Source organism: Meles meles, chromosome 9 (assembly GCF_922984935.1).
Source record: "Meles meles chromosome 9, mMelMel3.1 paternal haplotype, whole genome shotgun sequence".
NCBI lineage: Eukaryota > Metazoa > Chordata > Mammalia > Carnivora > Mustelidae > Meles > Meles meles.
The window spans coordinates 21,236,210-21,264,056 of NC_060074.1; the positions used below are offsets into that span (position 1 = coordinate 21,236,210).

A 27,847-nucleotide genomic window follows, 5' to 3' on the forward strand; every position below is an offset into this window, starting at 1 on the left:
CCCAAGAGCAAATCAAAGGTGCGGAATTCTAGGAAAGAACGACATTGAGGTATTTTCCCTCTGCTCTACCCAGTTGTAATGGTTGTATTAAAAAATAGTGTTTAATACCAACAGCACCAAAGAAAATGTTTACGTTTTCGAAGTTTATACCTCTATTTGTTTCCTTTAAAAGTATCTTTATTCATTGTTTCATAATACACGGCTTGTTTTTGGATAATAATTACTTTTAAGTGTCAAAATCAAATGTCTCACTTTCCCATCTTACTCACTTTTTAAAATTTCATTTTTTTAAAGATTGATTGATTGATTGATTTGACAGAGAGAGAGATCACAAGTAGGCAGAGAGGGGAAAAGCAGGCTTGCCACTGAGCAGAGAGCCTCATATGTGGCTCGATCCCAGGACCCTGAGACCAGGGCTGGAGCCAAAGGCAGAGGCTTAACTAAGCCACCCAGGCGCCCCTAAAGATCTTATTTTTAAGTAATCTCCATACCCAACATGGGGCTTAAACTCACAGCCCCAAAAGCAAGGGTTGTACGCTCTGTGCAGTGGGCCAGCCAGCCAAGTGCTCCCGCGCTTTTTCATTTTAAATGATTACTTTGTTATTATTGTACTTATCATGACTTGAAATGTTCTTATTTATGTACTTCCTACTTTATTTGTTGCAACTTATTTGTTTATTCACTTATTAGCAGGGATCTTGCCAGTTTCATTTGCCATCATATTTTTCAGTTTGGCTTACAGAAGACACAAAGTATTTGCTAGTTTTTTAATGTACACTGTTCCAAAATAAAAGTCACTGTTTTGATACCTGTAAAGTATACCAATATATTGAAACTAAAGGATGATGAGTTAGTCTGTGTTTGCCTATGAATGAAACTGGGATGAAATCTGTTGAAATCCCGTGTTAAATGGGAGAAGTGACCACATTCTCTAGTTGGGTGGGGCTGGGCAAATGCTCAGCTTGAGTCCTAGAGGTTCCAAGGCAGTAAGGCAGAAAGATCCTGCTTCCAGGAAGGAACTAACGCAGCTCTTCATTCATCAGAGACCCTGCAGAGGCTTTTCTTTGAAGAAATGATGCCACTGCCTAAAAACAGGGTTAGGATAGTGTGGTTGAAAGCATTTCCATTGTATACTCATCCTTCCTTTTCAAAGTCAATGTGCTGTAACTATTATTACTATTACTATAAACAGTAATAGTAACATAACTGCTGCTGCCTCAATTTGAAACAATTATGCTTTTTTAGAATTTTAGGAAGAACCAAAAACCAAGGTTGCTAGAGGCAGAAAATGTTTGCCTTTTAGCTATGTAAAAAATGAAAAGTTAAACCTTGTGCTGGAGAATTTTAGAATCTTTGAATTCAAAGTTTTTCCCACTACTGCATTAATTTCATATTTGATTTCTCTTTCTACAGAGAGAGCATATAAAAACATGTTTAGCATTTCCTCCCTTGCCAGGTTGCATTTCATCTTGAGTAGATTTAAAACCAGATTAGTTGTAATAGGATTCCAGGATGTGGACAGACATCTACGGGTCACGGATGATCTCTCTTGCAATCAGCTCCTTCATTACTTCGTTGGTACCACCATAGATTGTCTGAACTCGGGCATCCACATAAGCTCTAAATAAATCAGAAGATGACTGAATGAGTAAAGAAAAGACACTGGAAATAACAAGTTTTGTCTTATCATGTAACTATTAGTTACTTTAAAATATTTATTTAATGAAATCCAAATAATAAAAGTTCTTTATAAATTCCTTTTTTTGTTCACTATGGCATTCAACCTAGGTTTGTATAATTATAAAATTCTATTAAGATACTGATCATCTGTATAGCTTTGTTTTAGTTTGCTTGATGAGATTATGATTTCAAAATAACATTTATTCATATGCTCCATTTGATTTAATTTTGTAAAACTTAGCACATACAATAGCATTCTAAAAAATGCTATTTCAGGTTTAGAATGGACAGAATGTCTTAATTTCTTGTTATCTTTAATGTTCCCTTAAAAAAGTTGAAATCTACTGGTTTTATGGGAAACAAAAGAGAAAAGAATGTACCTATTTCCTAATATCTCTTTAGAATCCCACCACCAAGGCTGCATCAGGAGTATAAATTGATGCTTTAGAAAAGATTACTTCCCACAAAGTTAACAAGTAACTTATTTTCTGGAAATGGTTAATAGTCACTCACTCCAGTAATGTATGACATTAAAATACTGAGTGCCTAAGTCTACTGCCACAAAAAAAGAAAAAAAGGAAAAAAGAAAAAAATGTTATGAGGAATTCATTTTTAATAGGAATGATAGCAACCATGATACTGTATCCTTGTTTTTACCTATTCTCATCTCATTTTATCCTCCCACTTTATCCTCTCATTTTATCCTCTCATATCCTTTAACCTTTATACCGGCATCAGGGAGGATAAATATTACTATAGTTTTGCACGCAAAGGAACTGAGGTACAGAGCAGTTATACATGTACTAATTAATGATGAGAATGTAGGTATCTTGCCACTTTGGCAAGTATTTTTTTTTTATTATTTCACAATATTTTCATTGGTCTGGACATGCAGGACTAGTTATAAGCTTTGGACTTTCCTAGTAGACAAATTCAATGGCATTTCTTACTTATTTTAAAATTTTTATTTATTTGAGAGAGAGCAAGCAAGAGGATGGTGGGGTGCAGAAGGGGTGTGAGAAGCAGACTCTCCCCTCAGTAGGGAGCCTGAGGCGGGGCTCCATCCTAGGACCCCCAGATCATGCCCTGAGTCCAAGGCAGCCGCTTAACCGACGAAGACACCCAGATGTCCCTGTTTTTTGTTTTTAATTTAACACCTGAGACAAACTAAATGTGCCAGTTCTCTAGGAACATGACCAATTCTGGACTCTCCATATTTATCATGGTACCTTGCAAACCGAGCACTCTGTAAATATTTACTGATTTAGTCTATTAGAAAGGAATTTTAGACTCTCAAGACCTACTTTTTGATGAAACTTGAAATATGAAGACATTTGCATTTTCAAATATATTTTTTCTTTTGAACAGCTTCTATGGTTGCCCACAAAACCCAGCACTTGCATGCAGAGAGCCTACATAGCATTTATTTCAGCCTACTTCAGCAATGCTTTTAGAAATTTTTGGACTAGGCTTTTTTTTTTTTCCACATTAAGGAAGTTCCAATGGAGTAGGTAAAGACAGAGATCAGTAGACCTTTTATAGGTTACTAATTAAATTAAGTCATCAACTAAAATTAACAGAGAAAGGCAGCAGAAGGAATGTTTAACCACACAGTGATGAAGCTCTGTATCTCAGGCTATTTTCCTCAGCAGTGCAGAGGAGTCTTGAAATGGCATAGCTCAATATGCCTCACTTCTCACAGACCCCAAGCCTAATGAGTAAGACTGAAACAAATTCACATGCTTAAGACCAGTTATTTAAAAACAAACAAATAGAAAAAAAGTGACAAAACAAAAAAGCAAAACAAACAACCCCAAACGAAACTCAAAACACATACACATACACACACAAATAAAACAGCTTAATCCAAGGATATAAGAAACACAATTAGAATGATTTTTTTCCCCTCAAATCAAAGTCTGTGCCCTGCAACCACATACGGCCTAATGTGTCTCATCAGTTTTTCGATATTATCTACTGTTCTCTCTTCCTAACTTATGAAAACTTCTTTCTTCATATCTTTGGGGAAGAGAAATAGCAGTCTAGTTTAAAAGTTCATACTATCTTTGAACTAACAAACCAGCCAAGAAGGGGATGGCGGGCCGGTCTGGGGCCCCGGGTTCGCGACCACCCAGGGCAGCAGAGGCTTTGGGTACCAGCCGCCCAACTACTCCACAGCCTACCTGCCCGGCGGATACGGCTCTTCCCACTGTAAACCCGAGACGACCTCGCCGTGCTCCCTTCCTCAGAGTAACGCCCGGCTCCAGGGAGAGCTGCTCCCCCACTACAGCCCCTACCTCCCCCCAGGCTCTCCCACTCCGTACAACTCTCCCCTGTCGGGGTCGCCCCTGCCCCTGACCCACCTCTAACCCTGGTGGACACCGACCTCCCAGGAAGGGCCCCCTCCTCTTGTCTTCACCCGGAACCTCCCACCCCCAAGCTGCAAACCCTCCTTTAGAACTCTGTTGGACCCCAGTTCAGAGGAGGCCTGTGCTATGGTCCCCATCTCCGCTGCCACCTCCCCCCAAAAACACACTTTTTTTTGTAGGATGAACACAGTTTTTACAATTAAAAAAAAAAAAAAAAAGGAAATATAAGTCTCTCAAATTGAAACCAGACATTTCAAGAAAGCCATCAAGCTACAGTATTTGCTTGCTACTGACCTGAAGGAATGGCCTCTAAAAAAACAGAGAGCAAGACTTACTCTGCACTCTGATCTTGGGCCATGTGGATGGGGGACTCGGCTTCACCTCATATGCCCTCTTTGGAACCTGAACTAGACTAGACAAACACTGAGCGAATACATGTCTACATTTCCAGCAGAAGTTGTAATGGCACAGTCAAGTAGAAGAATATATATATGCATATATATACCTTCTTACCATTGTGAATATTGTGAATAAGATGCATTAATAGTGTGAGTAAAACATGAAAATGCACACAAAAACAATTCCAGTGATGATTTAATTTGTGCTAGCATAACTCAGTGTTTATTTCTGATTTCATGACTATACAAAGATAAAAAAATAAATCTGCTTTTGATTAAGGCTCATTTGAAGTAGTTCTGAAAGGATATACCAAAATCCAAGTCCAGGGATTAACAAAAAAAAAATCTGTATCTATATCTAGATCAAGATACAGACATATATATATATGTCTTTTATATATATATATATAAGAGTATATATATGAGTATATGTGTATATGTATATGTATATGTATATATGAGTATATGAGTATATGTGTATATGTATATATGTATATGTATATGTATATGTATATACATATATGTATATGTATATGAGTATATATGTATATATATATATATAGAGAGAGAGAGTATATATATGAGTATATGTGTATATGTATGATTTAGCTACTTCATATCTACATTCCCAAAAAAAGGAAAAGCCATAGCTGTTGCTGAGTTTTTATAAAAGGTCATAAATTATACATACCCTGTGATTAAAGCTTTCTGAACTGCCCCAATGGCTACAGAAAATTAGTAGATTACATCTATGCTGGAGCTTCTCTTCTTAATGTAACTTAACTAAAATGTTTAATTTTCCTCATTAAAGACCATAAGTATATCAAATGTTTTCAATTATGTTTGCCAAAACAATAAATTTGAAAGTCAGTCTGAATACTAGTTTGATAATTTTCCCCTTCAGATAGTCTGTATTTAGATTAAAATTAGAAGAGAAAAAGTTTTTAGAAGCCCATAGCATTCACATTCTCAGATCCAGAACTCAGCTGGACTTCTTTCCAGTTATAAAACGTCCTTGGGAAAGTTTTATAAACTGAAAATATTGCTAAATAAGAAGAAAATTTTCTAGAGCAAAATGAATAATCAAATATTTAAGATATGAAAACTTAAGCCTTTTCATATTTGTTTTTTTCTGAAGTGCCAATTTTTTTTTAGTTCTAAAAAGTTGTATTTTAGGGGTGCCTGGATAGTTCAACAGTTGAATATCTCACTCTTGGTTTCAGCTCAGGTCATGATCTCAGGGTTGTGAGATCGAGCCCAGTATCTGGCTCATGCTGACTTGAGATTCTCTCTTTCTCTGCCCCTCCCCTGCCTCGTGTGTGTGTGTGTGTGTGTGTGTGTGTGTGTGTGTATGAGAGAGAGAGAGAGAGAGAGAATGAGAGCATGTGAGCACTCTAAAATAAATAAGTAAAATCTTTAAAAAATAAAATGAAGATAAAAAGTGATATTTTAAAAGAAGACATAAATAACCAACAGGTATATGAAAAAATGCTCATTGTCACCAATCATCAGGCAAATGCAAATCAAAACCATAATGAGATATCACCTCACACCTGTGAGGATGGCTATTAACAAAAAACAAAGGAAAGAGATATTGAAAAGAATGTGGAGAAATTGGAACCCTGCACACTGTTGGAGGGAATACAAAATGGGGCAGCTGCTGTGGAAAATAGTATGGAGGCTCCTCAAAGAATTAAACGGAACTACTGGGATACCTGGGTGGCTCAGTTCCTTAAGCCGCTGCCTTCGGCTCAGGTCCTGATCCCAGGACCCTGGGATCAGTCCCACATCCGGCTCCTGGCTCAGCAGAGAGCTTGCTTCTCCCTCCCACTCTGCCCGCTGCTCTCCCTGCTTGTACTCTCCCTCTCTGTTAAATGAATAAATAAAACCTTAAAAAAAATTCTTAAAAAAAAAAAAAGAACTACCATATGATTTTTAAAATCCCACTTCTAGGTATTTATTGCAAAGAACTGAAATCAGGACCTCCAAGCAATATGAGCATTCACATGTTCAATGCAGTACTATTCACAATAGCCAAGATGTGGAAACAACCTAATGTCTATGCACAGATGAATGGATAAAGAAAATGGAATGGAATACTATTTAACCTTAAACCAGAAGGAAATTCTACAATAGGCGACAACTTGGATGGACTTCAACATTCTGTTACGTGAAATAAGCCAGTCACAGAAAGGCAGATACTATGTGATTCCACCTCTATGAGGTATCTATCTAAAATAGCCAAATTCACAGAATCACAGAAGAATGATGGTTGCCAGGAAAAAAGGAAGGGGATAATGGAGAGTTATTAATCAATGGGCTTAAAGTTTCAGTTGAGCAAGATTAGTAGGCTTCAGAGGTCTGCAGTACAATGTTGTACCGCAGTTAACTGTTCAGTATGGAGCACTTAAAAATTTGTGAAGAGGGTAGATCTGATGTTAAATATTCTTACCACAGGAAACTAAAATAATTAATAGTCAATGCAAATTAAAGGAAGAATAATAATCTATTTTCTACCTGTTACATTAGCATAAGGTTTAAAAAGCAGTAACATTCATAGTTTAGGAAGATAAGCTATCCTCAAACTTTTTTCATTTGGGTATGAGTTGCTGCTAACTAGAGAAAATAATCTGGCAATGCATTAAAATTTAAAATATGTATACTTTTGAACTAGCAATACTACTCTTGGAACTCTGTCCTGTTGTAATTAAAAACACATGTATCTAAGACAAATGTCAAGGTGTTTTGTTACAGCACTTTTTGTCATAGTAAAAGAGTCGAAATAACCTGTATAATTATGGTTAACCAATAAAATACAGTATCATTCGACCATAAAGAAAGTGATATTAATCCTTCTGTGTAATGATTCAAATAAAGCCATACTTTACTATTCTGTTCACTTTCTTTAAAAAAGATAACATCCTGGTAGCAAGCTGATAACATGAAGCTGTTTCATCTGCTTGAACACATTGTAGTCAGATGACAAACACATAAATTTTACATCTCTTTTTCCTCTACACTCAATGCAGCAAGTACGGTGAAGAAATTTTCCTTTTTCACATCATACTCACTTTGCAATCGGGTACTCCCACACGTATCCCAAACCTCCATGGAGCTGGACACAGTCATAAGCCACACGGTTTTGTAACTCAGATGCCCTAGATGACCAAAATAAAAAGCAAAAAAGGAACACTTGAAATGGATTTTCACAAAGTGCTTCACAATCAGGAAACAAATTATTTCTGATTGTTTAAATACATACATTTATCAAACAATTCCAATTAGACATACTAGCCAACCAGAGAAGATTGACATAAATTATACATGAAATAAAACTCTGGACAATTTTCACATAATGAATACTTTCTTCACCAATTAGTTCTGGCTGGATTTTTGGTAAGGCTAGAAATAAAATGTGGAACGCAAAGACTATTAGGTTTTGGCTACTTTAGGCCTGAAAAGGACAAAGTAAAAACCTGATTTTGGTCTAACTAATTTAGATTCTTTGTATGATCTAAGTAACTATATAGTTATACAGCCCATCTATTTCCTTTTGCCTTGTAATATGTCTTTTTCTCCAAAGACATCAATTCTACCTGAAGGTTACAATTCTGAATTTACAATTCTGAATTTATTTTATTCTGAAGGTTACAAAACTGAATTTCAGTAACCATGAAAAAATTTTTTTAGGGATTTTCAGAAATAAACTGAAAATAAAAGTAAAAACCTAAGTGGGAAGACTACTATTAAGGTCCACACCATCATATTATTATTGGTATCACACATTATTGGGTATTATTATTCCCAAAGTATATGAAATACTTGAGAAATATTCTTGATCTATCATAATAATTTTAACTACCATTAAAATTCATAAGATAACTGGTAGAGATTTTATCCATCTTAAGATAAAAACATAAGTTCAAAATGCTTTTCAACATATTTTTTTTCCTCTTAAAGTAATGCCTGCCCACAACATGGGACTTGAACTCATGACCCTGAGATCAAGAGTCACATGCTCTACCAACTGAGCCAGCCAAGAGCTCCATCTATTTTTCAATAGTGGAAAACATAAAGTAAAAGTAAGCGTAACCACATTTTCTCATTTAAAGTAATTTTTAACTCAAGTCATAGGACAGGTGAGGATGTTCCTAATATAAGAGTAGCAATATAATGATTAACAGATAGGGCTCAGGTGGCAGCAATGTCTGGCATTCTATACATTTTTGTATTTGGTAAGGATTTTAGTGAAATATTTACTGGGTTATAATTAGTTGCCTCCTCTGCTTCAATGTGAAGTAACAGTATGTCTTTAAACTTAGTGTTTTCAAAGATCAATAAGGTCAATAGCTACCTGAATATCTCTTTTTCTAAAATTATCTAAAAATATTTTACACTTTTTTCAACTGGTCAAAGAACTGGCTATAAACGTAAATGTCCAATGTCTCCCCCAAAGTACAAGTTCCTAGTAATTTCACATCAACTTCAACCTGGCAGTTTTATTATTTTGGAATTATTACATAAAGAACTATCCTGCATATTTCCTCATTCTATTTCTGATTGAACTGAACACAAGTTAATGAATAATGACAGGAATTTTTTTCTAGGTTATTTTTAGGCTAATGAGATGTGAGAATGTTTGCTTTTAAAACAGGAAACCAAACCCATTTCCAGAATCTGATTTAAACTATGTTCTTGCATCTTAAAATACAAGGAGTCTCTTTTCAATTAACTCCTCTTTATTTACTTATTTATCTTTAAACTCATCTTTAATACCAGTGAAAAGTTTTTCCAAGACTTATAGGACATTTTCCCTTTCATTTAATAGAGCATGTGCAACATTTGATGGGACAATCAATTTTTTAGAAATTTTTCTTAGATCTAGACAACACTTTGGAGAAATGCAATCCAATCTACTCATTTCACAGATATCAAAATGTTGATCCAGAAAGAACTAAATTTAAGCACAGTTATTTAATGAAAGAATTGGGATTCAATCTCAGGATTCTACGTCTTACTATTCTTGTTTGGTCTCATTACAGGGCCACTTGTCAGATAATTTGAAATTAAACTCGTACTTGAATGAACTAATCCGTCACCCTTCTTCAGTATCTTAATATCTTATTTTCAATAGCAAGCTAAAAGTTAAATCAACTTGAGTAATTTTTAGCACATTATATATAGGCTTAATGGGACCTTCCAGTATTTTTTTTTAAGTTGGTTCTTACTGTTAGTTTTTATTTTCACAGTCTTCTTCCTTTAAGACCCTCAAGGCTGAGTTTAAAGTTGGAAGAATTCCATAACAGTCTGCAAACACCACGTTTTAATTACTGAAGCATGCATACCAATATTTCGCCATGGAGGCAGTGGCAGAGTCCAGACGTTTCTTTTCACGCAGCTGGAGACAGCTGTCCACAAAAGCTCTGGTTACACAAATTTCTGTTTTTAATTCTGCTAGCTTATGTTGTACTGTCTTGCGTTTGAAGGAAATGAAAGGAAAAAAATTGAGCATAAAAAAGAGCATATTTATAGTCACCTAGCATATCAAAAATTATATAATAGAAGATCTTTAGAGCAAAACAAAAGTGGAATTACCAGTTCTTTTTTTTTCCTCCAGAAGAGGCATGTTAAACTAAATAGCTTAAATTTAAAACACACTGTATTCATTGCTAGAAAAACCTGTACTAAAAGAGAAAAAAAGAGATAAATACATAAACAACATCTCATATTTTAGATTGAAAAATTTAGACCATTTAGGGAAACTGCTTGAAAAACAGCATGGCTTTAATAGGTGAGCACCATCTGGTGGTATAGTCCTTTAATACAGCTATTGAAAATACCCATTTTCCTCCAGAATCTAAATCAATGAAGAATTGTTTTTTTCTTCTTTTTTTAAAGAATTTGTCTCTATTAATGAAATTAGGTATACACATTATTCTGTTTCTTTGTCTTGGAATAAAATAATAAAGTAACAAGCTAGAAGGACAATGTTAAAAATATTTATTAGACATTATTTTATATTGCAAAGTATTTAATCTGCATCTACAGAATGTAGAATAACAGCATCAGAGCATGCAAGAGATCAAAGTCCAGTAGCCTCCAACTTCTTCCACGTCTCTCCACTATGTATATATCTCTATGTATAACCTTACATATAGCTAGTCTCTAACTTGAACTGAATGGTCTGGAATGGCCAATGTGATACATTATACTTTCTCCTGCTAGCCACAGACAAACTATAGAAGCCTTTGAAATCATTCTCTCTATTCCCAAGTGTTTTTGACTGGTTTCACTTCAATCAAATTGTCTTTATTTCAGATTCGTGGCTCTCATCCCTTGAATTCTGAGTTTACATCTGGTCTCCTTGGCGCAACAACTCTTGAACTTCAGGAAACTGGCTTGGATTTGACATATTAGCCTTCCACTTTGGGTAAGCCCCTGAAATACACCCCATTCTAGTTGACCTCTTAGGTTCAAGGCCCAGCGATGGTCAGCTGGCTCTGTCTTCCTTGTGGAAATTCAGATCGAACAGAGTTTTGATCATTCTATGGAATTCATGAGTGAGATCTTTGCTGTGGCTAATAAAAGGCATGGAAGTTAGTGACAGAGGTGGCACAGTTAAACTCAAACTAGAAATTAATGTGCCCTACCTATGCACTGGCAAGTTCAAAGCCAAAGCCATGACTGAGTGAGAGAAGAGCGAGAGTGAGCACAAGCAGACAGAGTGGCAGGCAGAGGCAGAGGGAGAAGCAGGCTCCCCGCTGAGCAAGGAGCCCGATGTGGGACTTGATCCCAGGATGCTGGGATCGTGACCTGAGCCGAAGGCAGCTGCTTAACCAACTGAGCCACCCAGGTGTCCCCAGAAGGAAGGATTCTTAAGAATCTGCCATTCCTATTGGCTACGGCAATTCTCAAACCACAAAAGCGAGCCTTTTAGCATCATTGTGATGGGGATAGGTGGGGTACTTTCCATTTCCAGAAAAGAGTAGAAAAGGAACATAATTAAGACCCAGGACCAGGCAAGATCTGAGTGTCAGGAGGAACAGGCACTACAAGGAAGAGATTCCTCAGAGGTGTATCAATGGAACTACTGTTCCAATGAAAATCCCAACTGACTGCCTTTCCCTTGGCCTTACTCCATCCTATTCTAGAAACAGACAATATGACTGGCACCTAATGGTTCCAAAACCAAGCAGTAGGAAGGTTGGCATCACACTTTCCCCACCTCAGTATCCTGGCTTCTGATTCAGAACATGCTGGGTCACATCAAAACCTTCTTCCCCTCTCACTCTTTCCCTTATGTTGTTTATCTCCCTATTCATTTATATTTAATTACACCAAATCTCTACCATCTAATCAGCACAAAGTTTCCTACTTCTACACCACACATCCAAGATTACTCACAGAAAACCTAAAGATGGAAGAAATGAAAAAAAGCGGGGAAAAAAAGTTCTACACATTGAAAACAGATGAGTATATATTCCTTCTAAGCCTATTCCTGGTTTAGTTCAATGACACTTATTTTCAATGGAAAATAAGCGAGAAACTGACAACTCTTTTTTTCTTTTTTAATTTATTTTTATTTGAGAGAGAGAGAATGCATGTGCTCATGCAGGGGTAAGGGACAGAGGGACAGGGAAAGAATCCCAAGCAGACTCGCTACTGGGAGCAGAGCCCAATGTGGGGCTTGATCCCACTGACCCTGAGATCATGACCCAAGCCAAAATCAAAAGTCAGATGCCCATCATCACTAGCCATCAGGGAGATTCAAATCAAAATCACATTGAGATACCACCTGACACCAGTTAGAATGGCCAAAATTAGCAAGACAGGAAACAACATGTGTTGGAGAGGATGTGGAGAAAGGGGAACCCTCTTACACTGTTGGTGGGAATGCAAGTTGGTGCAGCCACTTTGGAGAACAGTGTGGAGATTCCTCAAGAAATTAAAAATAGAGCTTCCCTATGACCCTGCAATTGCACTGCTGGGTATTTACCCCAAAGATACAGATGAAAAGAAGGTGATACAGGTGAAAAGAAGGGCCATCTGTACCCCAATGTTTATAGCAGCAATGGCCATGGTCGCCAAACTGTGGAAAGAACCAAGACGCCCTTCAACGGACGAATGAATAAGGAAGATATATGGTCCATATATACAATGGAATATTATGCCTCCATCAAAAAGGATGAATACCCAACTTTTGTAGCAACATGGACGGGACTGAAAGAGATTATGCTGAGTGAAATAAGTCAAGCAGAGAGAGTCAATTATCATTTGCTTTCACTCATTTGTGGAGCATAACAAATAACATGGAGGACACAGGGAGATGGAGAGGAGAAGGGAATTGAAGGAAACTGGAAGGGGAGGTGAACATGAGAGACTATGGACTCTGAAAAACAACCTGAGGGTTTTGAATGGGCAGGGGGGTGGGAGGTTGGGGGAGCCAGGTGGTGGGTATTAGGGAGGGCATGTATTGCATGGAGCACTGGGTGTCGTGCAAAAACAATGAATACTATTACGCTGAAAAGAAAAAAAAAAAAGTCAAATGCCCAACTGACTGAGCCACGCAGGTACCCTGACAATCTGAAAATTCTTAAGATACTTTTGCTCTTTCCCCACTGTAATGGCACACTTGAGAACTTATGCTCTATGTGAGAGAATCAGGATCCCTAAGCCCAATTCCTTCACCTGAGAGGTATTTCTCTGGGAATACTGGGGCTTCCAGAAGCTGAAGTTAAATTTCAGATCAGGATGGGCTCATTTAGAATTCTTGCTTTAATCCATTTAGTGAAGTCCACAGTTTTGAAGAAATTAATGCTTCCAAGAATACATAATTTACTCTCTGGGCGACAAAGAGATTAAATATTTGCATATTCTTGGCATCACATTGACCTGGATCTTCATTGCAGACATTGCCTCAGGCTTTCAGAAATTATTCTGCAATGGATGGTGGCTAATAACTATACCACGCATTATTAGCAAGATGCTTCTTGTAATTGATCAACATACTTGTAGCAATATTTTCAAGCATTCATTAATAATTGCTAATAGATAATACTGCAGCTAGCATTTAAAAAGAAAATCCTCAAAACTTAATGAGTGAATCAGAATATCTTTCAGAGTTCTGAATGACATAACTCTTTGAATCACAGAATTATGGAACCTGGAATATACTTTGGAGAGGTTATCTAGCCCATATTCCATTTAGACAACACCATTAATTGTACTCTAATATATTATGACTCAAATACAAAATATAACATCTTAGGTTTGCCATTTAATTTTACAGTTAATTAACCCCCCACTCAAGGTCTTAAGAACTGGGTAATTACTTTTTGGAGGAACGTAAAGAAGTGCTTTTTTCCCTCTCCTATTCCTTTTTGTAACATTCTGTGCTCTTAGAATCAAGAACATACCACACAGGAAATAACTAAAGCTTGTCTTAGAAAAGAACATTGAATTTTCACTCCATTGCCCATTGCTGAAGGAAGTAGGGAAAGAGAAAAAGCTCTACCTACTTTAAATTTCTAGGTAGTAAAACTAGGGTGTGAGTTAAGAGTGTAGGTTGTGGAGTTATAATATCTATGTATTCTTTGGAAAATTGCTTAACCTCTCCATGGTTCACTCTCCTTACCTGTAAAATGAGGGCAAATATAATGCTTATTATATAGAGAGTTGTGAAGAAAAAATGAGAATTCATTTGGCACAGTGTCTGGCACATGGAAACAATGCAATAACGAGTCACAATCATTATTTATATCTGAATTTTACTGGATCATTATCTAATCTTTAGAAAATCATAAGATGTGACATCAAATATGGAGAGTATGAATGAAAGGAAATGAAAGTCCTGTAATTGCCACTGAAGTATGATAGGTCTCCATCCTAAAAAGAGTATGATTTTTTGGTGGAATATAGCTAAATGACAGAGAGGCCCCAATGTTCAAAATTCAAGAATAACAGAAAAAATAAGGAAACTGAATTGTTAAATGATTATAAGATGACACTTGGCTAGGTATAATATAACATTTAAAGGTCTTCTATTTCATTTTAATAACTAGAACAATAGTGTACCTGGCTCTAGGAGAGGAGGTGTAGGCAATATATTAGTTGTTCATCTTCTTCTTCTTCTTCTTTTTTTTTTTTTTAAAGATTTTATTTATATATTTGACAGACGGAGACCACAAGTAGGCAGAGAGGCAGGCAGAGAGAGAGTTGGGCGAGGCAGGCTCCCCGCTGAGCAGGGGGCCCAATGCAGGGCTCCATCCCAGGACCCTGAGATCATGACCTGAGCTGAAGGCAGAGGCTTTCACCCACTGAGCCACCCAGGCGCCCCAGTTGTCCATCTTCTTTGAATACATTCCAAGACTGAACACAAAAATATTATTCAAAGATACTTATTTCAATAAAACAGAAAGATTAGACAAAATCTGGGGGAGGGGGGTGCCTGGGTGGCTTGGTCTTAAGCATCTGCCTTCGGCTCAGATCATGATCCCAGGGTCTGGGGATTGAGCCCTGCACAGGGTTGCTTGCTCAACCGGGGTCTGCTTCTCTCCTTCAAACTCCCCCTGCTTGTGTTCCCTCTCTCACTGTCTCTCTCTCTCTCTCTCTCTCTCTCTGTCAAATAAATAAATGCAATCTTAAAGAAAAGAAATATCTCAGAAATCTAAGAACATACACATACTCTGAAAACCATATTACAGGTAGTCCTAGTATACTGGTGGAAGTGATGCTACTGCCATCTAGCGACATTTTGGTAAACTACCTTTGAAAGGAGACAATAATAAAATCCTTTTCAAATCCTTTAAAAAGGATTGAAACGATCTTTATTTTTTTCTATCAAAACATATGTATTTATTTAGTATTTGTATTAATAAAATACATATATTACAAACTTTGTTTTTTCTATGGTTAAACATTATGCCAATTTCCTATTCCTTCAAGGTCCAATGTCAAATCAGACTTAACATTCTGAATTACAGACAATCTGGATAATATCATAGTCATCTTTGTTGTAATTTAATATGAATTACATAAAAGGAGATGTAGATTTCCAGGGAGATGGAAAATATACTTATTTGGTTCACTTTTAATTTTTTAATTTTTAAAAATATTTTATTTATATATTATGTCGGAGAGAGAGCGGGAGAGCACAAACAGGAGGAGCAGCAGGCAGAGAGAGAAGCAGGTTCCCCGCTGAGCAAGGAGTCTGATGTGGAGTTCCATCCCAGGACCCCAGGACCATGATCTGAGCCGAAGGCAGATGCTTAACTGACTGTGCACCCAGACATCCCATTTTTTGAATTTTTTAAAAAAGATTTATTTATTTGTTGCAGAGAGAGAGAGAGAGAGAGAGAGAGAGAGAGAGAGCGTGTGTGTGCAGGGTGGGGAGGGCCAGAGAGAGAGGGAGAGTCTTAAGCAAACTCTGCGCTCAGCACAGAGCCTGACGCAGGGCTTGAGCTCAAGATCCTGAGTTGAAACCCAGAATCGGACACTTACCCAACTGTGCCATCCCAGGCTCCACAAGGTTCACTTTTTATAGTATCATAATAGGGCTAAAGGCATGAAATTGGTGGTGGCTGGATTTCAGAAGCAAAAGCTATTACAGACATACCATATTTTCTTGCTCTTTGCTTTACTACACTTTGTACAAGTTGCTTTTTTTTTTTTTTTTTACAAATTGAAGGTGACCCTGTGTTGAGCAAGTCTATCTGTGCCATTTTTCCAACAGCATTTGCTCATTTGGTGTCTTTGTGTCATATTTTGATAATTCTCACAATATTTCAAACTTTTTTATTATCATTATATTTGGTTATGGTAATCAGTGATCTTTGGTATTACTGTTCTTACTTTGAGGCACCACGAACCACGCCCATAAAAGATGGGTGAGCTTAATAAATGTGTGTTCTGAGTGCTCCACTGACCAGCGCTTCCCCTATCCTGTCCCTCTCGAGCCCCCCTATTCCCAGAGACACAAAAGTACTGAAATGAGACCCACTAATAACCCTACAATGGCCTCTAAAATCCAAGTGAAAGGAGGAGTCACACGCCTCTCATTTTAAAGCAAAAGCTAGAAATGATTCAACTTCCTGAGGAAGGTATGAAAAAAGCCAAGCCAGGCTGAAAGCTAGGCTTCTTGTGCCGGTTAGCCAAGCTGTGAATGCAAAGGGAAAGTTCTTGAAGGAAATTAAGTGCTCCTCCAGTGAACATGTGAATGAGTAACCAAAAAAAAAGTGAAACAGCCTTATTGCTGATATTGAGAAAGTTTTACAGTCTGGATAGAATATCAAACCATCCACGACATTTCCTTGTGCCAAAACCTAATCCAGAGCAAGGCCCTAACTCTCCTTAATTCTATGAAAACAGAGAGGTAAGGAATCTGAAGTCTGAAGTTGGCAGAGGTTGGTTCATGAGGTTTAAGGAAAGAAGCCGTCTCCATAACATAGACTGGTAAGTGGAATTGGCTAGTGCTGATGCAGTAGCTATAGCAGGTTACCCGGAAATTCCAGCTAAGGTCATTAGGTCATTAGCTAAGGTCATAAGGTCAAATCTACACAAGAGATTTTCAGTGCAGACGAACCAGCCTTATATTGCAAGAAGATGCCATCTACAACCTTCATGTCTAAAAAGGAGAAGTCAATGCCTAGCTTCAAATGTCAAGGGACAGGCTGACTTTCTTGCTAGGGGATAATGCAGCTGGTGACTTTAAGTTGAAGCCAGTGCTCATTGGCCATTCTGAAAATCCTAGGGACCTTAAGAATTATGCTAGATCTACTCTGCCTGTGTTCTAGAACTGGAACAACAAAGTCTGGATAACATTTCATCTTTGTACAACATGGTTGATTTTATTGAATACGTTAAGCCCACTGTTGAGCTCAGAAGAAAAAAATTCCTTTCAAATATTACTGCTTATTGACAACGCACCTGATCATCCAAATTCTGACTGAGATGCACAATGAGATTCATGTGGTTTTCTTGCTTACTAATACAACATCCATTCTGCAGCCCATGGATTAAGGAGAAATTCTGACTTTCAAGTTGTGTTATTTAAGGAATACATTTCATAAGACCGTAGCTGCCACAGGCAGTGATTTCCTCTGCTGGATCTGGGCAAAGTAAAGTGAAAACCCTCTCCAAAGAATCCACCATTCCAAAGGTCATTAAGAACATTCAAGAATCATAGGAAGAGGTCGAAATATCAACATTAATGGGAGTTTTAGAAGAAGTTGATTCCAACCTTCCTGGATGACTTTGAAGGATTCAGGACTTCAGTGGACAAAGTGACTGTGGATGTGGTGGGAACAGCAAGAGAAGTAGAATCAGAAGTGCAGCCTGAAGATGGGACTGAACAGCTGCCATCTTACAATAAACCTTAACAGATGAGGAGTTGCTTCTTATGGATGAAAGAAAAAAGTGGTTGTTCTAGAGATGGAATCTACTGGTAAAGATGCTGAGAAGACTGTGGAAATGACAACAAGATACAGATTTTTACATAACTTAGTTGATAAAATAGCAGCAGGGTTTGAGAGGACTGATTACAATTTTGAAAAAAGTTCTGCTGTGGATAAAATGCAGGCAAAAAGTATTATATGCTACAGAGAAATTGTTAAAGGAAGAGTCCACTGATATGGCAAAGTTCATTGTCTTTTAAAAAAATTATTATTATTATTAACATATAATGTATTATTTGTTTCAGGGGTACCGGTCTGTGATTCATCAGTCTTACACAATACACAGCGCTCACAACACATACAGTTCATTGTTGTCTTAAAAACAGGCATAGCCTTCCACAACCTCCACCCTGATCAGTCAACAGCCATCAACACTGAGGCAAGACCCTTCATCAGCAAAGAGATTACCATTTGCTGAAGGCTAGATGATGGCTAGCATTTTTGGCAATACATTCTTTAAAGATTTTATTTATGTATTTGACAGAGAGCGAGCAAGCTGGTATGAGAGAGCACAAGCAGGAGGAATGGCAGGCAGAGGGAGAAGCAGGCTCCCCCCTGAGCAGGGAGCCCTATGCGGGACACAATCTCAGGGCCCTGGGATCATGATCTGAGCCAAAGGCAGATGCTTAACAAACTGAGCCTCCCAGGCACCCCAATGAAGTATTTTTTAATAAAGGTATGCACACCTTTTTTTTTTTTTTAAGATTTATTATTTCTTTGAGAAAGAGAGGGCGAGAGCGCATATGCAGGGGGAAGGAGCAGAGGGCGAGAGCGCATATGCAGGGGGAAGGAGCAGAGGGCGAGGGAGAAAGAGTCTTAAGTAGACTCCACGCTGAGTGTAGAACTCCACACGGGGTTCGATCTCATGACCCTAAGATCAGACCTTAGCCAAAACCAAGAGTCAGATGCTTAACTAACTGACTGTGCCACCCAGCTGTCCCGTATGTAGTACACCTTTTAGAAATGATGCTACTGCACACTTAATAGACATAGTGTGGTGTAAAGATATGCACTGGGAAACCAAAAACTTCATTAGGCTTCCTTAATTGCAATATCCTGGAACAGAACTGACAGTATTTTCTAGGTACGCCTATAAAGTATTTTGGGTAAAGTTCAGAAAGTCACAGAGTAATACTTCATGTTGGGAGGAGCCTATAGTGTGTATTTTCAGAATCATACCTATCAAATTATATTTCAGCATACAACCTTTAGAAGGCAGTCAGTACGTATTTGTTCAGAGAAACAAAAAGGAATAAATTAGGTATATGACTATTTCTCAAAGGGAGATTATTGGCATTTTGAGTGAGACAATTAGTTGCTCTACAAATCTATCTCTGAATTATAGGACATTTAACAATACTGGCCTCCAAAATAGCAAATACCAAACACCATCCTCCCCTTTGTGGTGTACTCCACTTCCTGACAGTTCTAAATGCCTGTGGGAAGAGGACAAACACTAAGAATCACTGCAATGTGTGAATTAATGATACATAAATGAAAAGGAATATAAAATATAAAATCCTTACTTTAAAGGAAATTACAACTTAGGCAAGTCAAACCACACCATTTTAATAAGTTGCTTTCTAAAGTGCCTCATTTTAGATTCAGATTCAGAACAACTATTCTTAGATCTGTTATATCAATAAGAAAGAATATAAAGAAGTGTTTTCAGAATGGAAAAAGTTGACTTTTTTCTTTTCTCAGATCAAGTGAAGATTTTATTTATTTATTTATTTGAGAAAGAGTGAAAGCAATCAGAGGCAGAGAAAGAAGCAGACTCACTGCTGAGTGGGACAGCCCAATGTGGGGCTAGATCCAAGAGCCCTGGGATCATGACCTGAGCTGAAGGCAGATGCTTAACCAACTGAGCCACCCAGGCACCCTGGAAAAAGTTCACTTGATTAACACACTGGTAGCAAACAATTCTCAAAATGGCTTGAGGTAGGTCCAGACCAGGAGCCAGAAGTTGATGAAATGTTCCCTTCATGGGAACAAAATGGAGGAAGGCACTCCGTAAGGGAAAAATAGCAAACTTTAGGGAGTGGTTACTTTGCCAGGCAATATTCTGAGCACTCTGGGTGTACCACCTAATCCTCACAGCGATTCTAGAAGACAGGTTACAGATATTATTCACATCTTGCAAATAAGAAAATGCTTTGGAGAGTGATCATACAACCTGGCGAGACAAGAGAGATCCAAGTAGTTGAGCCTAGGACTTAATCATGCCTGAAGTCAATTTCTGTAATGTTCTTTGGCAAATACCTTTAACTTCCTTGCAAAACCCAGTCTTAAACAATCATCCACCTACTCTGTGCTTGATCCTGGATAGCTAAACCCTTCTAGTAAAACCCTTCTAGTAAAACCCTTCTAGTAAATCTAATACACAAAAAAGCAGAAGGTACCACTATAAACCCATGATCATTAACCTCACCGGAGTCCTCAACACTGCCAGCAGCCTTACTATATTCTTCAAGTTAGTTCAGTCTCTCAGTTTGAAGGGGTATTTCAAATCTTCCTCTCCATGGACACTTCCATGCCCCATTTACTCATTTGATCTTCAAGAACTGAGTTTCCCTATATTACTTAAGGGAAATGAAAGCCTTCAGAAAAGAGCTTTTTTGATCTTCTACCAACAGCAGTTAAGTATCTGAATGAACCCCTACCTGTCCTTTCTGTCAATGGAGGAAACATCTCTGCTGTGGAGGTGGGAAGGTCTATCTTTCCATGTGCTTTGGCATCCACATCCTAATACTTTCTTAAATATCAGACCCAATCGATTATCCTCTTCATATCTACAGTCTTTCTCTCTTAACTAAATCCTTTCTCTAGGTATTAAAGTGCGCTTCCAGCGTTTTCAACATAATAGTAACAAAAACTTAATAATCTCCAAATATGTCACTTGACCCCAAAATTCTGCCCCCCCATCCTCTTCTTACTCCCTAGTAACCATCTTTCTTTTAACTACCATTCACAACTGAACTCAGGAAAGAGTTGTCTGCTATGAGTATCTTTACTTCCTCATTTCCATTTATTCTTCTACCCACTCTGGTCTGGCACCATTCCACTCCAGTCCATTAATGGCTCTTACGAAATAACTTCCCTACCACTATGTCCAGTGGGCATTCTTTTTAAATTAATTATTATTTTTAACTTAAATTCAATTAACAAAGAGTATATTATTTGTTTCGCGGGTACAGGTCTGTGATTCATCAGTCTTATATAATACCCAGTGCTCATTCCAACACATACCCTCCCCAATGTCCATCACCCAGTTACACCATCCCTCCTTCCCCCTCCCCTCCAGCAGCCCTTCCTTTGTTTACTATGATTAAGCATCTCTTATGGTTTGTCTCCCTCTCTACTTTCATCTTCTTTCATTTTTTCCTCTCTTTCCCTATAATCTTCTGCCTTGTTTCTTAAATTCCACATATCAGTGAGATCATATGATAACTATTTCTCTGACTGATTTATTTCACTTAGCATAGTACCCTCTAGTTCCATCCATGTCATTGCAAATGGCAAGATCTCATCTTTTTGATGGCTGTATAATATTCCTGCGTGTGCGTGTTTGTGTGTGTGTATCACATTCATTCCATTATCTATCTATCACATCTTTATCCATTCATCTTCCAATGGGCACTCTTGACCTTCATCTTAGTTTCCCTCTAAGTGTCATTGGCCTCACTTCTGCTTACTTGAAATCTTTCCTCTTAGCTTCTGGAACACTACTTGCTTGATTAGCTTTTTTCTTTCTAGCCACTCATTCTCTGTTGTCTTTGCAGGTTCGTCTCCTCCTACTCTACCTGTAAATCCTACTTTTTCACAGGACTCTGTCCTAGAACCTCTTCTTGTCTTATTTTCTACTTTTTCCCTCAATGGTGTCATCCACCTCCATGGATTCTAATACTACCTCTATGAGAATTACTCCATACTCATATTTAGATTGATGTCACTTAATACTAAACTATGATGACAAGCTTACCTGCATTTGCGCAACTGTTTTCCCAAAAATTTTTCTTTCTTTAACGTAAGTCCTGGTTTCTTCAAACATGAATTCACTGGCTGAAACTGCCAGGTCAGCAATCACTAGCCTTTCCTAGAACCCAAAATTAGGTCTTAAGCATCATTCTAATTCCACAAGTGATTTTCACACGATTTCAATGATAATAAATCTCATAATCTTTATGAAACTTCCAAAAATTAATGTCTTACTTCTATAAGAAAATGCTCCCACAGAGATTTATAAGACTATTTTGACATCTCCATAATAATTCTCTAAAACAAGTCCTTTATTTTTATAAATGACTGTCTTTACTACCAATAGATATATACATAATTTATTTCATTCCTTCTCATCATTCATCAATGAGAAGAGAAATATGAAACTGTTGATTTTTATTTATTGATCTCTGCACATTAATGTCCTAACTGGTCTGTGAAAATCAACATCTCAAAGGGTACAGGTTAAATTCTGTCTATTAGTGCAAAAGTATCCACAGCCAGTTTAAATCCATCTTGCTGGTGATTTCTTTATTCTATTTCTATGGCAGTGTTTCTAGCTTTGTCCCTAATTTCATGTTTAGCCCAGGCTGAGGCAGTTAGTAGGCATATGCACCCATGCTCATATGCTGGTATGTGAGACTCAGTGACGCTCAGCTAGCACACTCCAAAAACACAGAGGCGAGGGCTGACCTTATGGGGTACGAACTCAACAAGTTTCTCCTTTGATTCTCAGATATTACAGAAAATCCTGCCAAATGTTTTGGTTGACCATTCCTTATAAGGAGCTAAGAATTCTTGACTTGTAGTTAAGAAGCTAAAGTCATTCTAAGAGGGTATTATAGTCATGAAATACATAATTTCCCTACTCACCTATAAGCTTTGATCGGATATCCCTGAGTTTAGTTATTTACTTATCTAGCCTACAAAACTCAGGTGTGTTTTGTTGTTGTTGTTGTTTACAACTTTAAGCTATACTCAAATGACTGACTATATCACAAGTTTTATATATGTGAATTTCCATAATTCTAGGTTATTTCATTCGACTTCATTAGCTAATCAAAAGATGGACTCTTTAATAATTCTGACCTGTGGAAGCTCTTTCATGAGGTAATAGAAGCCTCTATTCTCTTCTCCAATTAGGGCACTAGCTGGCAACCGGACATCTTCAAAGAATAATTCTGTAGTATCCTAATGGATCACACAATTAAGTACAGAATTATTTCATTCAAGTCTCCCAACAAACCAATGAGGTAATGATTATTTCCATTTAAGAAAACAAAAAGAAGAACAAAAACTAGAAGCCAAGTTGGAGTGGTTAATATTACAATGTGGAAGTGGTAAACCAGGTATGCAAACCCAGATTTACCTGATTCCGAAAACTGGTGGCTTTTTCACAACACACTGTTATTCTAGCTCCAATCTTGTCCCTATATGTACCAAGAGCTAAGGGTTTCTAATGCAAAGTAAAACATGTTTTTCTTTTTTGGTGATGAAGAAACTACCAGATAATTACCAAATAATAAAAAAAAATTTTCTCCTATTATTTCATAATTTTCTTCAATAAGTTTAATAGGTCTGTCAACATACAATTAATTTTGCCATTAATGAAGCAGATATTCAAAATACCTTGATTCACTCTGCAGCTGAATAACAGAAAGCGATACAGTTAGATAAATGGAATAAATCTCTCTTAACATTTCTGAAAAGCATATTTTAGGAATTTTGATATACATACATCAAAATTATAGAACTACATAGTTCTATTAAATCATAATTGAGTAAGCACAAGTATTTATAATTAATAATTTATAGTGTGACTTACCTGGGCTTTTAGTCCCATTTTTTGTAGCTTTCTTCCCTTGATAAATCCTTTCATTCCATTTTCCACCAGGAAAAGGCTAATGCCATGGGCAGGAGAGGCAGCGTCACGATTTGTGACTGTCACTACAATCACAATGTCACTCAGCCACCCATTGGAGATGAATACCTGCAAACCCCAAATATACTGTGATGTTCCACAATGAATCAGATCCATGTATAAGTCATGATTGGAAGAAAGTATATTTAAAAAAAAAAGTATATTCAAGAAGACTAAATCAGAGAAGACACACTTTATGCCTCTCTTTGTACTCTAGCTAAGGATCTGCAGTGTTAATAACCTATAGGAGGTTATTAAAGAGCACAAGGAAAACAGCCCAATACTTCAAAGAATGAACCCAGTGCATTTCATTCCCTAACTAATACTATAAATAATAATGAACAGAGCTTACTATGTCCTTTCCAAATTAAAACAGAATTATCTATAAAAATTATAAAATGACAAACTTTATTTATTTGAGAGAGAGAGAATGAGACAGAAAGAGCACAAGACAGGTGAGGGGCAGAGAGAGAAACAGACTCCCCACTGAACAGGGACACCCCAGTCCTGCTTCCCCGATGTGGGACTCAATCCTAGGACTCCAGGATCATGACCTGAGCTGAAGGCAGTCACTTAACCAACTGAGCTACCCTGGTGCCCGATAAACTGTATTTTAGAAAGAAGCTGCAGATGAGAAAAGGGAATCTGTTTTAAATGACACTATACTATTAAAGAACAATTATATTCTAAAATCCACAGTGCTATACATACAAATAATGGGAAATAAGCCACTGATATGAGCTTTGTCTACACGATAGCAAGTGAAGGGGGACATGGTTATATGTTGACACAATAATCAAAGACCCTCAACATCTCTCTGTATAAGGAGATCCTTGAGGGAAGGGAATATTTCCTACTCATACACCTACCATTAGTGCCTAGAATAGCATTTGGCATATAGAAGGCCTTCAAGGATATTTGTTGATTAAATGAGAAAAATGTATTCCTGAAAATAAATTCTATACATCATGGCAAACTTTTTTCTACAATGTTGCCCATTACACCACTTGTTCAAAAACCTTTCAGGTCTCCCAGTTTCATACCTTTTTAAGATAATAATGGCCATCTGTGTAGTTGCCACAGCTGAATTGCCCACAGTGCCTTTTTTTGTTTTGATTAGTGCCTGCATGCTGTAAATCTAGGCCTCAGACGTATACCAACAGACATTACTCTACATAAAGACAAACAGTGGAATGAAAGGAAAGAAGGAACTGTTTACAGGGCAAAAACTGTTCACTTAATGCTGATTTCAATTTGGTAAAATTGAATGGAGTTCTTCAACAGTTTTTCTTGGCCATAATTGTGGAAAAGTGTTAATAGATTCTGAACCATTTCTGCAATAGTCTGATAGAACGTATTTCCAGCATGACTGATCTTTTCTTATAAAATTATCACAGAATCCTCTCTGTAAAAAAGACTTTCTCAATTTCTTTCCTAATCACAACAGTCAAAATTTTTAATAGGGCTGGTGGTACCCCTAATGAGTGCCATCATTTTTTATTTTTTTATTTTCTTATTTTATTTTCTGGTATAACAAATTGTAGATGTCATTATATTATAATTGTCATTGTAGATGTTACATAGATAGTCTATTGTGATAAAGAAAAGGAAAAAAAAATCCTTCATGAGTCCATCATATAGAAAGCATTATGAATTTCCTTTCTGGTCTTTTTTCTTTTAACATAGTTGAAATCTATAGGCATTTTCACTTAAATGTTAATATGATCTCTTCACTTAATGTAATTATTTTTCTATGCCATTAAAAACTTCATATTGATGCTTTAATAGGTGCATATTGGGTCATCTTATTGATGTACTATATTTACTTACTTATTCCTTTACTTTTGCTTCCTTTTGATTTTTTGTTATGTCTAATAGAGATCTGGAAGCAATCAGTGGTGTTGTCTTGGGTGGTTCACACAGAAGACCTGCTTAGAAAGCTGGAGTCATAGGAGAAAGGGTTCCCATTTCACTTTTGACCAAATATCCTAGTCTTCTGTGGCCCTCTGTGGGCAAAGTTAAGTGAACATATACTAGAATCAGGACATATTTATTATCATTCTTAGGATGAATAATTTAGACTAAAATTTTTAAAGTATGTTTGGGAAAACACCAGTGACTCAAGATAATCTATGAAGAGAATTTCCTAGGGCATAAGAAATACTGTATCCAACTTTTAGAGGTTCAGAATGCATATCAGCATATCAAAGGATGAGAAGTTACACACATTTTCTGAATTTATTTGACACCACAGATACTGTTTTTCAGTATAACAACTATGAAACTAGATTATGGTATGGTCTTTAGAACTACGCTACTCCAAATGTGTTGTTCAGACCAATGTGAGCCCACAAACTGTTCTTAGTCTTTGACAGTGTAAGTACAGAAATCAAGAGTGTTTACAAAATCTTAGTGATTTGACAGTATAACACTTAAACTTGTGATTTTGTAAGTGCGAGTTATTAGTCTAAAACTAATTAGAATTTTTTTTCAAAAATTTCAAAGAAAACAAACATATTTAGTTCTTCAACAGGCTTTGAAACAATTTTCGGAAAGACCTCCTCAATGTAAAAGATAAACATCTTTCCTTCACTTAACTCTCAATCAGCAATAAATATTTACTGAGTTTATACCAGACACAGTTTTAGGTAAACAAAATCCTCTGTCATCAGTAATATTAGATTCTAAGGGACGTATTTACTCCTAAGCCTGTCTGTAACCTTAACTGGAGGGCTTTCCAATTTTATCTGGGTTGATGTGACTCTCAGATTGAAGAACTCTCAAATTCTATCAAAGAACTCTATCAAATTCTTTCTCTCCGAAGAACTTTTGAAACTCTTCTTGATATCTGTAAGAAAATCTTATCTCCAATTTTTCATGAATATCAAGTTTATTAATTATTCTTTGTCTCATATTTGGACAATATGACATATTTGGACAATGTGACATATTTGGACAATCTTTTGTGGCTTCAGAAGTGCTATTTGGAAGCTAAAACATTTGCCATATTAGTGAGGAGAGCATGACAAATGGAACACAGAAGAGGCACAGATCTCATGTAATACAAATGTTGCAAAATTCTTACAAGACAAAACTTGAATAAAAGTTTTTCTCCTGAGTCCATAGATCTGAGAGAATCAACAATGAGTAAGCGTTGAGACAGTTACTTTTGGCATGACTGAGGAGAGAAGGGCTGTAGAAGCCTCTCTTTACACACCTTGCTTCCATTGAGAATCCAGTCGCTTCCATCCTTTTTGGCATTTGTTCTTATTCCTTGCAAATCACTACAATTGGAAAAAAGTGAAGAACAACGAAATTCATTAGTTGGTTAAAAACTGCATTATCAAAAAGATCTTACATAAGTATGTCTAAAGTGTGATAATTCAAACTTTATACCATGATAGAATTTGGCTTCTAATATTGGAAATTTCACACAAATGCACTGAAAAATCCTGTTTGATGTACCATTTTCTAAACCAATTATACAAATGTATATGATTAAAATTACATAAACTAGCCAGCTTTTATAGAGGATAAAAATTCCAAGTAGCATTTAAGACCTCTACATTAGACTCAGATGACATCTTAAAGCCCACTATATTTGAGATTATTTGCCACCACGTACCTGCCTGCCTCCATTCACCTTGGTTCCTTCCCCTATCTCTACTGATCAAAACTTAGCTAGTCAATTACTTCTCGGTCTCTTGGCTAAGATCAAGTGTAAAACTTAGCTATTTAAAGACTATGTCTCAAATGCTTCCTCTAACAAGCCTGCTCTAAAAGTGGAATAGATTATTTTTTAATATAAAATAAACAAATATTCACAATTGAAATATGAAAGGCACAGACAATATTCCAGACCAAAAAAAATATTTAAATTCTATGTATGTTGTTATATATCTTCTGGAAAAAAACAACAACAATGTGAAACATTAAAAGGTATTAATATCCAAAAAAAAAAAAAATAGGTTCTGGATTCTTGGTGGTGGGAGTTCCGGTTGAAAAAATAGACTGACATTCTTGGGGCGC

The 27,847-nt window shown here is 36.9% G+C and overlaps 1 protein-coding gene across 2 annotated transcripts in view; it reads right to left on the bottom strand.

Annotated features, from left to right (window-relative positions):
- Window positions 1–1,469: 1,469 nt before the first annotated feature.
- Window positions 1,470–27,847, bottom strand: part of ACADL (acyl-CoA dehydrogenase long chain) — a 37,288-nt gene continuing 10,910 nt past the window's right edge. The window contains exons 5-11 of one of the 2 annotated variants that reach the window (XM_046019860.1): window positions 27,036–27,102; window positions 23,723–23,887; window positions 22,987–23,088; window positions 21,881–21,994; window positions 9,793–9,920; window positions 7,519–7,605; window positions 1,470–1,620 (exon numbers count right to left, since the gene is read on the bottom strand). In XM_046019860.1, coding sequence (XP_045875816.1) covers window positions 1,527–1,620; window positions 7,519–7,605; window positions 9,793–9,920; window positions 21,881–21,994; window positions 22,987–23,088; window positions 23,723–23,887; window positions 27,036–27,102 — 757 coding nt within the window. In that variant the 3' untranslated portion in view covers window positions 1,470–1,526. The remainder of the gene's footprint in view (window positions 1,621–7,518; window positions 7,606–9,792; window positions 9,921–21,880; window positions 21,995–22,986; window positions 23,089–23,722; window positions 23,888–27,035; window positions 27,103–27,847) is intronic. The other variant, XM_046019861.1, reaches the window with a different exon arrangement.